Source organism: Parasteatoda tepidariorum, chromosome 5, assembly GCF_043381705.1.
Source record: "Parasteatoda tepidariorum isolate YZ-2023 chromosome 5, CAS_Ptep_4.0, whole genome shotgun sequence".
NCBI classification, from domain to species: domain Eukaryota; kingdom Metazoa; phylum Arthropoda; class Arachnida; order Araneae; family Theridiidae; genus Parasteatoda; species Parasteatoda tepidariorum.
Genome location: NC_092208.1, coordinates 40,418,452 through 40,437,048, shown reverse-complemented (window position 1 = coordinate 40,437,048; position 18,597 = coordinate 40,418,452). Strand labels below are relative to the sequence as shown.

Here is an 18,597-nt window from a genome sequence, read left to right as displayed (position 1 = left end):
CTTTGAAAATAGAACTTACATGCAATCATAATTATTAAATCCTAAATATAGTGACCATTAAATAATATCTTTGTTTAAATTTATAACTAATTAATATCATAGTGATATTAAATGAATGGACTGATTTACAGAGGATTATTAGAAAATTTAATTTAAATTTTCTTCTTAGGATAAAAGGGTATATAATTATAATTCCAAAACAAATTTAATTCATTTTAAATCAAAATTGCACAAAAGGGCATATTTCAGCATGAAAATGAAAATTACCTATTATTTTTATATGGTACTTTATAGGTACTTTATTTATATCACTTTAGAGCTGCACAATGGGCTATTATAATATGCATAACATAGTTAATTTTTGTTGCAAGCTAAAAAGCTTTAACTATATAATAAATTTGAAATAAAAATTTAATACAACATTAGATTCTTTAAGAAAACTCTTAATAACAAGCCGAATAAAAATAGCAAACTCACACTTTAACCTTAGCTTTCAGTTTGAAAGATAATCAATGTCAAAAAGAAATTATATTAAATACAAGATAGGTTGAACTCCGACCCACCCCAGGAAGGTATACGGAGATAAAAGTAAAATTTTTACAATAAACAATTCTCTAAAAACTAAAATTACAGTAAAATTTTGCCAAATGACAGTGGTGGTGATCAGTCAAAAGTGGATGAACTATAACACTTGACAATTAAAAACATGTTTTAAAGGCAATGAAATCCAATAGCATCGGTGTAAATGTCAAGAATTAAATTATTATAATAATAAGGAAACAAGAGATAAAAAATATCAAAACTAAAATCAATGAAAGCTAATAGTCCTAAGTGTATATGTCTAAAAGTAAAAGTCTGACTAGAAGCCGATGAAGTCTAAAATCAAAAGTAGATAAAATTTCAAAATGTAAGGCTAAAAGTTGATTAGTAAAAATTAACGATGACATGCTCTATTGTTGGTTCATGACTGGGGCCAGTTGATCTGGGGCTAGAATGTCCTCGAGGGTTTGTTTAATAATTTGAGTCACAATTTTCCTGCAGGTCAATATAGCAAAGAATTGATGTTCCTCTTCGTAGTTATTCATGTGGGTTCCACGAAGTGCCCGGAATCTTGGACAGTGCTTAATTAGATGTTCAATGTTCTGTCTCACTCCACAGTAATTGCATGAAGCTGATTTTCAATTATATTAAATATATATAACAAACACACTGTCAAAAATGAAAAGGCTTTTATCCTAAACAATGTTTTAAAATAAAAGCATTTTGTAACATATGTTATTAACAATAGATTCTAAAAAAACTTATTTCAGAAAATAAAGATAATGCATTTAAAACTATCATAAAGCAATATTAATGAACTAGGACTGATATGGAATGATATCGTGAAGGGGAAAAAATGTGTTTTAGAGGAGACTGATTCATCTGAAGGAAATTAGAGAAACACATCACTACAATATTTTGTTTATTGGAATCTTTGCTGTTTTGAAGCTTTCAAATGTCAGAAATAGAATGAACGAAATTTATAGAGGTTCAGATTTTCATTTTACTACACAGTATATTAAGAATGTTACAATGGTAAAATAAAAATTAAAAAAAACCACTTACCAGGTTGAAGCATAAATAGTTCTTTGGGAGGCCAAAATTCTAAGACTTGAGCCAAAAAATTAGATGTCAATAATGTTCCTCTAGTTTTCATTACATCATTATAAAATGTTATCATCTCTTGGGGAACCTAGAAGAATATGTTTAGGTTCTTGCAGCTACTTAGACAAAAATTAATTAAGTTTAAAAATGTTTAATTAAAATAACTAGACCAGAATACATACTTGCATTAAAAGCTTGAAATCAGCAAGGGTCAACTTCCAAAATAAAGTATCAAAGGCTGAGGCAAAAGAATCTTCCAAATAATCTCTAAAACTGCAACTATTTATTTTAGGAGGCTGTTCCACATTTTCAATTACCCATTTAATGGCATTTTCTAGCTGAAATAATGCAACAAAAACATATATATTCTTCAACTCTGGTCGTTAAAAATTTCACTTACATACAAAACAAAAGGAAACATAATACATAACTTTTTAATTCCTAAGCTTAAACACTCTTAAATTTTAAGAAAAACAAGCACTATTTTCTCCAGACATAGAAACACACACACTAAGTGAGATAAAGTATCAAAATTTTATTCAGTTATCAATTTTCAATTATAAAAATTTTGACAAAATAAAAATATAATAAAAATTCTTCTTTTCAACAAAAAATTGTCCTCCAACTGAAAATTCAAGCAACAAATTATTAATATCCATAATTTCAATAAACTTAACATGTTAAACAGAATTCTGTATATTGGTTATTTTCAGATGATAACATATTAAACTAATGTTTTTTACAAGCAATTTTTAAAATAATGAAACAGTGATAGAGTTTTTCCATCTTATAAATTTTCAAAAATTATCAAAGAATTCTATACCCTTCTCATCTTTTACAAAAAAACATTGTTCTGCTTTGCTTTTTTTGGGAGGGGGGAAATAACTTATATTCAGAAACAATACTACAGTAGAGTCTCGTAAGTTCGAGTCTCAGAAGTCCGAGGTTCCGCTTAATTCGAGGTGCCAAATTTTCCCCCTAGCAACCAAAAGCGTAGCAAAGGTACTCCTATAAGTAGCCCTATTCTTCAGGAAAAAGCTGTGTTTTTCAGAAATCAGTTCAAAGAAGGAGAAGAAGATTTCGCAGCAAGCGTTGGTTGGTTAGACCGTTGGAAAAAACAATATGGTGTACGTCAACTAAATATTTGCAGTGAAATACTCTCGGCAGATACGTCAGCTGTGCAGGCATTTCAAAAACGGATTGAAGACATTATATTGACGGAAAAGCTCACACCTGACCAGTTATATAACTGTGACGAAACAGGTTTGAACTTTAAGATGTTGCCCTCAAAATCCCTTGCTTCAAAAGAGGAAAATTCAGCTCCAGGTCACAAAAAACGGAAGGAACGATTAACCATTTTAGCATGCGCCAATGCATCTGGAAATCATGAAATGAAACTGACTGTGATTGGGAAATCTGCCAAACCTAGAGCCTTAAAAAACATCACTAAAGAAGCCTTACCAGTACATTACCCAAATCAGAAAAGTGCATGGATGAATCGAGAAATGTTCAAACAATGGTTTTCAGAACATTTTGTTCCAGAAACACGGAAGGCATTGAGAAAAAAAAATTTGCCTTGCAAAGCAATTTTGTTTTTAGATAACGCTCCATCTCATCCCTTAAAACATGTAGAACAGCAAACTGTAGCCACCCCTGCAGATGTTTTGCTTTTGAAGCGTTGGCTGACTATCGCATCAACAAAGAGAAGTAATATACTAAAGCAACAAAAAATTGACAATTTTTTTAAATTGTAAAGAATCTTTTACGTCATTATACTACAGTATAAAGGATTTTAAGGTAATATGATCATTTTATTTAATTTCATTCGTAGTTATTAAAAATTTTCTACTTTTTCGGAAAATCCGAGTTTTCAGCAATCCGAGGTAGTTAGTGTCAGCCCCAATTACCTCGGATTTTCGAGACTCTACTGTATTTGAAAAATATTTCATAACTTCTAGAGCATTGCACCAACTTCTTTTTCTGTTTTATATTTACAAAAACAGAAAAAATTCTTTTCTACAAACTCTAATCAGTGTTCTCCCTAAGCATTTTTTTTTAAGGGCGGCCTGGCCTGGATCCCTTTAATCCTCATAAATGAGTCCTTTTTGCCCCCTTTCTAAAAATAGGCTATCAACCCTTAAAAATGCTACCTTATTATTATTTCCTTCAGGAAAAGGTTTTCTTTATCACCTGCTTCAATGAAGGTGGTTTGTGATTTTTTAGTTAACAATAATTATTTAACTTAAATTTTTAATTTCATTCCTTTTTATTGAAAATTTTCTTATACTGTCTAGTTATTTAGTTAAAGTTCGCATGATACTCAGCCCCAGAGATATTCACATCTTTTATTAAGAAGGGAAGTATATTACTGATTCCTTTAATAATTTTAAATTACACCAATATTTTTTTTTTAAATGAATACCTATTATTTAAAAAATGTACCTTCAGATGTTTATTTTCTCATAAGTTTCAATTCAAAATATAGAAAAAAACTTTAAAGTTGCATATCAATCAATCCTTTTTTTTAGTTTATTTATTTATTTAAAGAAAATTTATACACAGAGATTGTCTCTTAGCTTGCCTTTAATTATTTTTCAAAAGCATCAAGTTTTTCTGCTATTTTGATAATGAGTGAGAATTACTTTGTGAAATATACACATAAAATAGTATAAGAGGATAATTTAAAAATTGAGGATCGAATTCAGTTTTTTCATGGTATTACATATTTTAATAAATTTTAACAGTAATAAGTGAGTGCCCATTTTCACGAGGAAGCACATTGCTTTTTTTTATTCCTAAAGAGAACTCTGCATTAATTAGTAGTTACTCTTACTAATACAAAAAAGAATAATCACCAAAAAAAAAAGATGGGCCAAAAAAGGTAGAAAAAGAATACCATGCATTTTTATTTACCACAAAACTTTAAATAATGTACAGACAAAGCAGATATATAATCTGTGATAAGAGCTATGTAGCTCATATAAAATGTAATTAGCAAAAAGAGCACCAAAATGCTTATGAAATATATCAAGCAATTAAGCTTTCAATAGATAAAATTGAAAATAGGTAATAATTAGATATTAATGAAAAATGCCACTCACTCACTTACTTCTAGGCACTACAGCCCATGAAGAATCTTGCCCTACCTCACCACACATCTTCAAACTTTTAAATCATCAGCTTTCTTCTTACTATTTTTAATTTTAATGATTTTTACGTCTCACTCAATTTCCTGAAACCACTGTATTCTGGGTCTCCCAATACTACTCTTTCCTTTTATTTTTCCTCAAGTGCCAAAAAGACCTATTTTAAACCTCAATTCGTATTCATTTTTACTAAGTGATACAACCACTGCAGCCTTTCACACTTAATGACATTATTTATAATGAAAACACCAATATTTAAAATTTCATTTGTTTGAATCATAATAATTTTCATCAAACAAATGATTTTTTGATAATGTAGCTGTTTTAAAATTTATTCTGCATTTCAACAACTACCTTCCATCTCAAAATGTATAAAACAACAAAGCATAATTTTACATAAATTAATACTTACTTGAATGGTGTATTGAGTATAATTTTGTCCCACAGGCATTTCTCCTATTTTCACAGTTGAGAAATTTTGACCGAGGTGCAATCGACCGTCTAAGAAGGATACTAGCTGATTAACAATATGGCATTTTTCAGAAGAATCCAAAATATATGTGAATAATGGAAAAGGATGTGGCAGGTTTTTATCATCAAACACAGTGTGCAGCCAGCGCAACGCTGCATTAAAATGCTGAAACAAAATTATTAAGACAGTGTAAGTTTAGGGCAAACAAACAATAAAAGAGTAAAATATTTTTAACATAGGTATACAAAGTTTGGAATTAATAAAATATAAAATAAATATGGTATATTTGTGAATATAAACTGAGAATTTGAAGAAAATTTTCTAAGCTAAAGTTGGGGGTCGGCTTATAATGGCATAAACCAACTTTGAAAAGTTCCATTAGGACATCACCAAAAGACTTATCGCCTTTGTCATGCATTAGAAAATATCAGTAAATATTCTAAAATGTACATACAAAACATAAAAATAAATACATAAAATAATAGTTCTAAATGGCATGCTTAAATACAAAAATTGAAAAAACACATCAAAAAGACAAATAGACAATATGAAAGCCATACTAGTATTTTTAAATTTTCTAACTACGAATTCGGAAGGTCCATGCTTCTTTTACCCACTCTGCAACTGTCACTAAATCTACTGTTACTACATGAGAGGGGGTAAATTTGTATTTCCAAGCGTATCACACCCTATTTTTTTTACTTTGGCTTACCAACAATTCTGTATTTTGGGTAAATTTTCAAAGAAAAAACATACTCTTCAGCTCACAAGCAAATAAGCTTATATTCAAAAATATAAGTACTAATACAAAAACAAGTCATCAAAAAAATTTGTGTATTAAAAAATGATAAAAAGTTTCTAGCAATATTTCCAATTTTCAAACAAGCTTTAAAAAAAATCTAAGCAGCTTCAAACATTTAATCAGAAATAAATTTTTGATTCATTAGAAAAATATTAATTTGCGTTGATATTCTTAAAGTGTTGGGTTTTTAAAATTTAGAAAAATTTCTAGACTTGTAGTATACACTTTTAAAAATTAACCTTATAAAAACTTAAATATCTATACAAATGTAGCAATTGTAAGAGTCAGTATACTCGAAGTAGCGTACAAACATAATTTATTACACTTTTATCAATATTTAAAAAACTGCTAATTTCTTAGCAATGCAGAAATATATATTAAATAATAATTCATAACAACATTTTTTAACAAAAATTACTTGTTAAGATTTCCAACAATTTTTAACTTTATAGATGAATTATAACCCTTGTATCATCACCACTAGCTACACAACTGATTTTATTTTATTGCTAGTTTGAAACAGCTAATCAACATTGGATTTTGGGCTATCCTGAACCCAACATTGAAGACAAGGATACTTTTAACTCAAGCATTCAGACAAAATCACGTCAATGAAAGACTTATATACCATTGATTAAACTTGTTACTTAATTCAACCATACTTTTTCAATATCATTTAATGAAAAGATGAAGAATACTCTACCACTTGATGAGGAAACTTAGCAGGACAAAACAGAATAATTCCAGACACACCAAGAAGAAAGTCTTCAAGTCCAGATGTTGACGAAGAATCAAACACTGCACACTCAATACTTACAAGTGTTGTTCCCACATTCAGAACATAGAAACTTAAGAGATTCTGCAACAACAACAAAAAAGTGTATAGTATTGAGAAAACATAAGGTTTACATCTGGGGTTAATTCAATAAAATAGATGTATAGATATGGGAGTTTCCAGAAATTGGACGATTTTTGCGTCACCACATTTCATAAAAAAAGATTTATTTTAAAACAAAAATAGACTTATTTGTAACATATAAAATTGTTTTAGGACCTCTATGATATGTCTCAATAAAAATTAATGCAAATAAGATTTAAATAATTCAAATATTATTTGAAAACCAAATAAAATCACAAGAAAGGTATAAGTTTCATGTGCTTATATAAAACTTATTTTCTTAAGCTTTGATCACAAAAATTTTAGCCTATAATGTAGAAATGTGACTTATTACTAAAGTCTGAACTTTGATGACATTTACATTTAATTTAAAATTTTAGTTTAATTTTTGGAACAGTTCTTTTCCTTTTAGGACATTTTTGAATACTTGTTTTTTTTAATTTTAGGATATTTGTTGCTATGTAATTCCTCATTCTTTTAATGAAAAGAAAAAAAAATTTCTAACTCTCCTGGAAATTTGCACCAATTATGGGACACTTTGCATATGAAAAGAAATTGAGTGTCAAAGTACATTCAGTTTACTTCTAGCGAACATTAGAACTTATTTTCAAAATATACAATTCTTAAGGAAAGTAAAAGATATTTCTAACTAACTTTTAATTACAATATTAAACTGACCAAAAAAGAAGATTTTATCAATTTAATTACAGGCTACTGAATAATCTTTTGAATCTTAAAGTAAACATGAAATTTCTAATCCAAACTCGCACAGTAAATAACATTTCTTAACGTCCTTAATTTGCATATATTTATCGCTATCAAACAGATATAACATTTTAATATACATTACCCAAGCATTTAAAATAAAAACTTACATTTCTCCCAGATGAGTTTGGTATAGGAGTAAGCTTTAATTTTGCCGACAACCATTCAAGCAAAGTAGATAATTTATCTTCACCATAATTTATGAATAAAATGCCAAGTTTAAAGTATTGAGTGATTCCAGTATTTTTAAGATATGCAGGAGGGAAGTCAGCAAGCTTTGATACACTTGAAAAACTCTTGTCATCTAGTGGCTCCCAGCCAACTTTTTGCTTTCGCTGTTCAATTTTTGAATCTACAATAAAATATTATATTACTAAAAGATCAATGTGTTAATGCTATAGACATAGAAACAGTAAATCTAAAATACCACTTAATTTATTTTTTTTTTTAAAATTAGAACTCCTTAAACTGAGAATAAATTCCTTTATTTCATTATTATGGTAAAAAAAAAGTTTATTCCTTTGAAATAATAAAATTCAGCTGTAAATACTGTGGAAAATATCAATCTCTTAAACACCTAATCGCCGAATGTGACAAATTCCGGACACTCCGAGGAAATCTCTTTCGTAATATGAACGACTTGACTCTTTGGTTCCGATCTAAAGCACAAAAATATGCTATCACTGAGATTATTAAACGTACCCTGGTAGATATAATGACACCAGACGATCTCATGGACCCTCTTCATATGAATCAAATTTAGATCTTTGCACCTAATTAACATCTCTCGGGGTTGCATAGCGACCACCTGCCCTGCCACAAACAGCTAATTGCTCTTAATGCTTTCTTTTAATTCTACTCACTTCACTTCATTGCTATTTATTTGTTTTTAACTTTGGAACCCTTTTGGTTCAATGATATTTTATATTTTATATTCTGGAAGCCTGTTGGTTCAATTTCTTACGTTTAAATTGCTTTTGCTTGTCTAATTTACCTTTTGATTCAATGTTTTTAATGTTTACAATCTTTCACTTACCTGTTTACCCTCTTGGATCCAATGTTATATACTGTATTCTTTTTCANTCCACCTCCACCAAAATCTTTCCTAAATTGCACAGTCCCACAGCGGTCAAAGGTTTCTACATTCATTTAGCAATCGTGAGAGAATTTTATGTAGCATTCTAGCTTAACAGAGCTGTAATGGAGCAAATTTTGATGCGAGCAAAGTATTGCTGAGTTGATGATATTTCAACTGTTTGGCGATACATTTCCATTAAAAAAAAGTGGGTATAATGGATGAAATAATTTAAATTAAGAAAATTAGTATATAATTTAAAATAGTTAAATTAAAAAAATTATCGAAGAAAAAATTTCCAGCTTTTCTTTAAAATTCCCTGATTTTTCCAGGTTTTTATCCAAATTTCCCTGATATTTCCAGGTTTTTTCCAGTATAAAAAAAGTTCCCTGATAATTCCAGGTTTTCAAGGTTTTCCAGGTGGGTGGCCACCCTGTTATTAAATTTTAATAACTTCCTTGAAACTTTTAAGCTCCTTAATCACTTCATTTACATGTAATTATGTTATTTTTAATTAGCATTTAATGATTTGATGCATGTGATTGTTTTCCGTTTGAATTATACAATAATGTATATCATAAAATTTTACATATTTTTGAAAAGCTTGATTTTGAAAGCAATTGAAATCCATTATTTTGGATTTAAAGTAGAATTACATAGATTCATTTATAGAATTTATAATTATTATTTCAATGATTTACTGCTGAATTACTTATTTCATTTGCAACATAATAATATATCATTATTTCATAGTTGAGTTTATGATTGTTCTTCTAGTGCAGAATTTCCGATGAAATAATTTTTGGTTTCAGCCAAATTTTGCAGATTTGATGAATATCCCATCTCTGAAAAATTAAGGCAATGAAGAAGTCAAACGAAAAAAACACCTTTGCATAAAAATTATTAAAAAAAATAATTTTGAATAGGAAATGCTCAGAATTGTATTTTAAATTCCTTCCGCAAGCACTAAGGCCTTTTCATTGTAATTATTTTTAGCTATGGCATTTTTATTATTCATTTTTAATTTCAGAATTATCCACTAGAGTTCTGCTGCTGAACTTGATATTTAATTATTGAACAATTTGTGTGGAATAAACATTTCCCTTATTTGCAAGATTTCCCCAGTTTGGCAGTTATTTGCTATAGAAATCAATCAATGAAACAAAATAAATTAGAAATGTTATAATTATAAAATAATTAAAATGTAGAAATACATTGATTTTTTTATATATAAATTATATAAAGAAAAACAAAAATATTTAGTGAACATTAAAATGTTTCTGTTTAAATTTTAAAAAGTAAATTCCTTAAACCGCTTTCCAGTTATACTTAAATATTAATTCTTTTTAATTCTTTATTTAGAGCAAAATAATTTTAGACAAATGCATCATTCATATAAATACCTGCCAAGCGAGAAACAGAACAGTGAGTCTTATAAGCAGTAAAAGGACTGGTAGCACCTGATGAAACATATTCTGAGTTCATTAGCATAGGCACCCAAGATGATGAGGGTTCAAAATCTTCAATAATTTTTCTCTGCTTTTTCCGTTGGCAGTATAGTTTCCATCTAAACATTAAAATTACTCTTAATTGAACTATTTTCAGAATTTTAATGATAATTACTTTAAGGCAAAATGTCATTTCGATAAAAGTAAGCTGTTATTATAATATTTATCAACAGGCCCTTTTTCACATCTATGCATATTTAAAAAAAAAAATCTCATTTGTTAATTTTTTTGAATTTGCAGTAATATTTTTCAATCACATTAGTAAAAATTCCCTATAAACTCTGTAATAAATTTATTCAACATAATTTGCTTAAATTTTAGAACAGGATGCATACTAGAAGAGCTTGTTCAATAGTAACAATAATTGAATTTAATAATCTGAATAAATAAAAAATGATTTGGAAATGAGACAAACATGATTAAAATTTTGTAACTGAAATACATTTCTTTTGAGATATTTCTAGTTCACATGATTAAAAGTAACAGTAAAAACTATGGTAATCTAATAAAAAAAATTGCAAACCAGTGTGAACAAAACATTGATAATAACATCAGAAGAATGGAAAAACAAATCAAGTACATGAATATGATAATTAATTTTCATAACTTTCCACAATAAGTTATGCAATTTGTTTTCTGCCAAATTAAAAGTCTAACCTATCAAGAACCAACTCATTTTTTTTATTCGTCTTGTACTATTACAATAAGCAAATTAAATATTATGAATAATGTGAATAAATTATCTTGGAAAGCAAGCCTACCAAATACTGGATGCAGTGGTGACAGGATTTTATTGAAAGCCACATATTATTAAGGAAATTGGTGTGGATTAAAAGATATATTTATCAAAGAATTGGTTGTTTACAAGAAATAGCATTTGAAGACTTTTGAGTTTTTGTAATCATTGATAATTAATTATTGATGAGTTTTTGTAATCATTTAAGAAGAAAGAAATCAAAATTGTCCACATTTTGTTTTCAAAATAATGAAATTAAACAAATACAAATGTATTCAAATCATTCAGTTGAAATGAAATGATTATTCATTTTAATGAACATATTTATAATTATTTTTTTTTAAAAAAATGAACTTAAAATAGTAAACACTGAAATAAGGCCCAGAAAGTGCAGCTGCAAGACCTATTCCCTACAGAACATTTCCTGCCAGCACAAAATTACAAAACAAAGCTAAGTAAAGCATTAATTTATATTTTGCTAAGAAAAGTTAAAAGAATCTTTAGATTTTATGATAGAAAATCCTAGATATGGGTGAATATTTAAAAGTGGAGTTCAGACGAAATCTTCTCACAAGCGAACAAAAGATTTGTAGAATTTTTTATTAAATAATTTTCATCTAATTAAAGCGAGTGGGATTCAAGAAACAAGGCCTTATCTCAATGAATGATAACAGTTTCTTTAGCAGCTATGTCTAATTATTAGTTCATTATCAAAAGAAAATCAAGCATGCAACTTCAATGTATCTCTCTTTTTTTTTCAATAATTCCTTAACATTCTGACTCAGGGACAAGATAAGCCAAACACCCCAAGCCTTGCATTCACCTTATAGTAATTAAAAGTACAATTAATTAAAAATATTAACAAACACCTTAAAACATAAGGATAGATCCAATATTGATTGATATAACATGAAAAGTGAATTTAGCCATAATTAATTGTTGTTCATATTTTAAAAAACTCAGCAAAAGAAACTCAAAGAAAAAATATATGTTCGAGAATTCAATATATACTATGCTAACATTAAAGTGGTAGAAGAAAGAACAATTAAAAATAGATTTTTGAAATTTGCTCGCATAATATGTATTGAATAATAACTGGTTGCACACTTGTTTTGAAATAAAAGGTAAGCTGCTATGAAAAGGAAGACTCATCCACTCATTGAGTGAATTGTATTAATTAAAAATTAATTTAATGCTTTATTTATTAGGAAAAAAAGATTTCAGAAGAAAATTAAATTAAAAAGCTAAGAAATATGGTATATAACAGAGAAGTAAAATAACAGGAAAAATAGTATCATAGAACACATAATTAAAAAATATCACCACAAAATATATTTTTATTTGTAATCAATAAATTTTCAAAAACTAAATTTTTATTCTTTAATGTGAAACGGAGTAAGAATGGATAAAAGAAGAATAAATAATAGAAAGAACAGATTATAGAATCAGGATTAAAATGATTTTTGTCAAAATGTATGAGTAAAAATTGATCCAGAAAAACATTACTTATAAACAGTTCCCATGACAATCTGTTTTTGCTTCCTAGCCAATTCTTCATCACGCTTTCTTTTGTAACTCCACTCTTCAGCAATAATTTCTTCACAAATTTTAGAAGAAATTTCTTCAATGCACTGAGTATAGACTTCATCACTCACATCAGCAATTAATGCAGCTTCAGTTTCAGCTCTATGTATGGGGAAAAAATTGCAATAANCTTGGGCAAAAAAAAATTTCAGCGGAAATTAGCGGGAAAAATGGAAAAATCTGAAAAAAAGCGGAAATCCGCGAATCCGCGGAAGAATCTCATCCCTGAATATCAAACTTATAAATTTTTAAGATTCTAAAAAAAAAAAATCAGCACATACAACTGTATCAACAATTATTAAAATAACTTTTTTATGAACCAGAATGAAATTTCAGTTTTCAAATTTTGATGATAAGGCCTCAAAGTCTATTTAAAAAAGGGATAGATGGAAACTGCAAATTCTCCTTGATTAAATTAGTTAAATAAAAAAGGGTTACACCATGCAATGAAGCATTCATCAGGAGCTCTGGTGACCCAATGGTTAGTTGGAGAACCGGACTCCGATCTGGAGGGTTCAATTCTCGATTCCGCTAAGACGCACCAAGTACATGTGACATATGTGCTCATAAAATCTAAGAAATCAGAAGTCCTGTGGTTGGTCGCTGAGCAGTATAATAGGTGCAGGGATCTGGAAAAAATTCCTGCCCCATTGAGGAAGTGACCTTACAAATGAGTGGCACTGAAATATATATGGTGGAGTTCTGAGTTAAGACTTACTTTCACCCTTGTGGTGCTCTTGTAATACAAAAGGCACAGCTTTTCGACTCAAATCAAAAAAGGTCAATGGCTGGTGAGCTTGGCCTGCATTCATCAGAGCAAGAGTTTGCATAGATTAATTTATAATGAGTGACAATTTTGAACAATCATTTTAGCCAGCAGATAAAAACAAATTATATATGAAATTCCAATTTAATTGGATAAGGTCTAAAATTTGAGTTTACCCATATGACAAAAACAAAGACCAGATTTTTAATCAAACAATTGTAGCAAATAATGAATAATTTCACTTACTTTAATTTCAATAATACCTCTTCATCTTCACCTGATGAAATGCCATAACTATCAGAGCTATGAAAACAAAGTAAACATTTACAATTAATTATGAAGCATTGTTCAGTGTAACTGATATAAAAGAGAATACATGAGCACTAACAGAGAAAAAAAAATTTTTTTACTTAATTTTAATGAAAGTTAAAAAAGTGTCTTACTTTTCAGTAAAATCAAGCTCAGCAATTTTCTGATCATNTGAAATGCCATAACTATCAGAACTATGAAAACAAAGTAAACATTTACAATTAATTACGAAGCATTGTTCAGTGTAACTGATATAAAAGAGAATACATGAGCACTAACAGAGAAAAAAAAATTTTTTTACTTAATTTTAATGAAAGTTAAAAAAGTTTCTTACTTTTCAGTAAAATCAAGCTCAGCCATTTTCTGATCATCTGTTTCATTTTTACCTAAACTAAAAGCAATTGAAACACCATCCGCAACTTCTTTATCATTAATTATTCCCTCTGTTTTATCCTGAATTTTAAGAAAGAAAAAATACATTTAACTAATTACTAAAAATTAAGAATAGTTATTTATGTAGGCACAAAATTTTTTTTTTAATTATTATAAATCCTATACTAAGTACAGGAAATGGCATAAAAAAAAATTGTTTTAAACATTGTCTGATCAAGCTTAGTTGAGTCAATTCATATTAAAGAGTTAAAAGTTTTAATTTTAATTCAGAACAAAATAAATTTATTTATTTTAGTAATACCATAGCTAAAAAAAAGAAAATAATTTGTTAAATCTTCCAATTTTGCCTAATTAATTAATTTTATAAATGAAATAGGGAGGAGTCTTCATAAACTTTATATTACTGTATATATTAAATTTTATATTATTGTATTAATAATATGTAAAAAGCCAGAAAACCAATAGCTTTTAAGTTTACATAAATATTGATTGGTTACAAAATTTGTCAAAATTTCATCCTAAAAAAAGAACGTATATTGCACATTAATTTTATTTATGGTTACTGGGCATTTTGCTAATTTATACTTTCAAGGAATATTGATAAGGTAATGATCAAAATGCTTATAAAAAACAGACAATGTCAAGTTTTAAAAATTTCAGCTAGTTTTGAGTTTTAATTTTTAGGCTGTTTGCTAATAGCAATATAAACAGAAATGAGATAACAAGCTTTAACTGCTGTTGTTTCTAATAACTCTTGGACAAGCAAAGCTTGTGATCAATTGGTTTTTTGCAAATTAAGTAAGGAAAGTGAGTCTCTCATTTTGACAAGAGCACTGCAAGGCTGAAAGTATGTCTTAGCTGAGAACCTCGTGAATAGATGGCAGCACCACTCATCTGTAAGACCATCTCCTCAATTTAGATATAGGTCTGAAGGGGAAGAAAAACTTCTCCTGATATCTGCAGCCGTGTTACTGATCAGTCAACGACCATAAGACTTTCGATTAAACAGATTTTATGAGCACATAGATTACAAGCATTTGGCGAGTTTTAGTGGAATTGAGGATAAAATTCCAGCCTATCCAAACAGAAGTCCGAGTCCCTAACCACTGGACTATAATGTCCCCTTCTTTAACTAATAAGCTACGTAGACAGAAATTTTCCAGTGTAGTGCAGTATCTCCAATGAATAATATAAGTGTAAGATAGTTACCTCAGAGGGAAAGCAAACGGATTGAAGACTACAAATTTAGTATTGTTAAGGATCGTCAATTAAAAGGCTAATCTAATATATATAATTCTCTTATGTGGCTCCCAAATTTTGGCTGTATTTCTTTTCCGCCGGTGGCAACGTTTGCTCTGTTTTGTTTACGTTATTATTTCTCTTACACGGCGAATCGACTAATGATTGCCTCTAAAAATTTCACATGCCAAATCTAGCTGAGGTGGCTCAACATATAGCGCTTTTAAAAACCGAAACTGAAATAACAAGAGAGCATCAGCTTCGGCATTCTCATACTATTAAGCTAGGCAGAAGTGAGTAGTCTTTGTCAATAGATCTCTATTTTAGTATTTTGTCGAAAGTGCTTTTTTTTCACGAATTTGCATATTACAAATTTATTTGATGATTTTTTATTTAGATCACAAATTATACTATAGCACATTTCTAATAGGTTTAACGAATTACATGTCATTTATTTGAATTCAAATTTATTTTAATTAGAGTGATTCTTGNTTTTTTTTTAAAAAAAAGGTTTTATATGGATTTGAATGATTGTTTTGAATTCTTAAAATTTTGTGCATTTGCAATGCACCTAAGTTAGTAGCGAGCAAAGCGAGCTTGGTTTGTGAAGCAAACCATATAAGATTGCGTAGCAATTTTCGGGGGTTGGCGAGCGTTAGCGAGTAGGGGGCGCAGCCCACTAGTTAAAAGGAATTTAGTGTTATTTTTTAATAAAACTGATTAAAGACACAGAGTTCAAAGAAAAACATTTCATATTTCTATCAAATCACAATAATTAATAATTTTCATAATTGATTGATAAAGATGTATACTTTTAAAGTTCTGATAAAATATAATGAAAATTCAGACACTTAATTAAAGACGTGGCATTCCGTTTAAAGTCAAAATGTCAAAAAGTACAAATTTATATCTTTCTGTCTTTTCTAATAATGAAATTATTAAAACTATAACANAGCAGCGTCGTTTGAACTACAAAAATCGGATCTATCTGGAGGGCGGGTAAAAAATTCGGAAAATCTTATCTGCTGCGAGTAAAAGGGGTGAAAATAGCTATAATAAGTAAAAATGAGAAAGGATTGCTAGCTATGTAGTTTGAATTTTCTGTTTCTCTTTGAAAATCGGTGAATTTTCTGAAAAAGCGGAATATTGATAAAAAAAAGTGAAATTTTTAGAAAAATCTGAATTTTTGATAAAAAAAAACTGAAATTCAAGAGATAAAAGTGAAAAAAGCGGAAATCCATTAAAAAGCGGAAAAATCTCATCCCTGATAATTGATTGATAAAGATGTATACTTTTAAACTTCTGATAAAATATAATGAAAATTCAGACACTTAATTAAAGACGTGGCATTCCGTTTAAAGTCAAAATGTCAAAAAGTACAAATTTATATCTTTCTGTCTTTTCTAATAATGAAATTATTAAAACTATAACATTATCATTTTTATGATAATAATTTAGACCAAATAATTTTGTTTATTTAAATTTTTTACTACTAGATTGTGTAGCTGTAAATAAGACTTCAATTCAATATTCAATGCATTATCAGAAGTAATATTCATTTAAAAAACATAATTACCTTAATGACCTTTGAAAATGGAAGAACAGAACTAATTTTCGTCTCTAAACTTTTGGAATTAGTTTTCTGCATTTTACTAATGGAATTAAGGGTTTGTAGAGGTGGTACAACAGAACTGATTTGCTGCAATGTTTTAGCTGAACTTCCTTGCACCAATGGTTGAACAGAACTAGTTTGCTGTAATTGCTTAAAAGAATTAGTTTGCTGCAATGACTTTACAGTACTAATTTGCTGCAATGGCTTTATAGTACTAATTTGCTGTAATGGCTTTATAGTACTAATTTGCTGCAATGGCTTTATAGTACTAATTTGCTGCAATGGCTGAATAGGCCTAGTTATAAGCTGTGAGACTGGAGATCTTGGCAGTGTCTTATTCATGTTTGGCTTTGATTGGTCTAATGTGAGTGTGACAGATTTTTCATGAGGAACCTCGCCAACAGCTCTGCGTCTATCTCTGTTTGGATCTGTCCGGTTAAAGGAACTTGATAAAAATTGGGATATTGGCAATGATGGTCTCAATTCGTTTGCAGGAGCAAAAAAAGATTTTTCTGTTACTGATTTCTTTTGGGTAAACATCTTTTGTGAAGTTGATTCGACAGATTTTTTAGGTGCAGAAAAATCTTTAAATGAAAAAGTACTAGAAACCACATGACTTGAAGAACTCCTTAATGGCTGTGGTGCTGTAAAATCTTCAACAGAAGCAACTGATACCACAGGAGCTTTTGAGATGGTAGATTTGTGTATTCCTGAATTTGTCGTATGTGGTTGCTTTTGTAAGCTCATAAAACTCTTTGATGACCAAGTGCTGTCTTGAGTATTAGTTTTGAATGAGAAAGTTTGGCTTTGTTCAACATCTTTTTCCTTATGAGAATTCAACAAAGAAGTTTTTTCCTCATTAACAGAAATTTTTGAAGGAACGAATGTTTTTTTAACATCTTTCAAGTTATTTTTATCCACAGAAGTTTTGACTGGAAAAAATGCTTCTCTATTATCTTTTACAGTATTTTCATTCACAGTAGCTTTAACAGGCCAGATTGATTCACTGGTATCTTTCACTTCTTCTATGTCCTGATCCATTTCTTCTACAAAATCTTCATCTATACCTAAATACAAAAAACGAAGGGGAAAAAAAGCATGAGGGAAGCAACAAAGTTAAATATCAACAAAAAAAATACTGTTATGTTAGAACAGATTAAAACTTTCAAAGAAAAAAAACTAATCATGTAGTACAAAATTAAATATTTAAATGTAGCATTTTTTTTCTTTACTATTTCATGATCGTTTTATTTTTAACTACCATGATTGCTCCACAAATATGTTTGTTCTGTGTCATAAAACACAAGTTTCATAGCAGCCAACATAAAAAGAAAAAGACTCAGACTTAACAAAGCAATACAAATGTAATGATGACTATTCGGTAACACCGATAATATTTTCAGACATGATGAGTTTAAAAGATTTTTACTGTCAAAAAAACTCAAACATTATATTGTATTAACTATAAATTTTAGCTGACTGCAATGTTCTATATCTAATTAACATTATGATAGATTAACAGTATTAAAAGGATTACACATTGATTAGCATTGAATTTATTTTATGTTTACGATAAATTTTAAGGATTTTTATTGTCAAAAAAAACTATATTTTATTAACTACAAAAAATTTTTTGACTACAATATTT

The 18,597-nt window shown here is 28.7% G+C and overlaps 1 protein-coding gene across 2 annotated transcripts in view; it reads right to left on the bottom strand.

The window, feature by feature from the left end:
- Positions 1-18,597, bottom strand: part of LOC107450823 (RRM_XMAS2 and SAC3_GANP domain-containing protein xmas) — a 50,377-nt gene that overhangs the window by 7,173 nt on the left and 24,607 nt on the right. For both annotated transcript variants that reach the window (XM_043043217.2, XM_043043221.2), the window contains exons 13-22: positions 16,914-18,016; positions 14,040-14,158; positions 13,643-13,699; positions 12,553-12,732; positions 10,206-10,369; positions 7,838-8,079; positions 6,768-6,923; positions 5,203-5,427; positions 1,827-1,982; positions 1,606-1,732 (exon numbers count right to left, since the gene is read on the bottom strand). In XM_043043217.2, the coding sequence (XP_042899151.1) occupies positions 1,606-1,732; positions 1,827-1,982; positions 5,203-5,427; positions 6,768-6,923; positions 7,838-8,079; positions 10,206-10,369; positions 12,553-12,732; positions 13,643-13,699; positions 14,040-14,158; positions 16,914-18,016 (2,529 nt within the window). The remainder of the gene's footprint in view (positions 1-1,605; positions 1,733-1,826; positions 1,983-5,202; positions 5,428-6,767; positions 6,924-7,837; positions 8,080-10,205; positions 10,370-12,552; positions 12,733-13,642; positions 13,700-14,039; positions 14,159-16,913; positions 18,017-18,597) is intronic.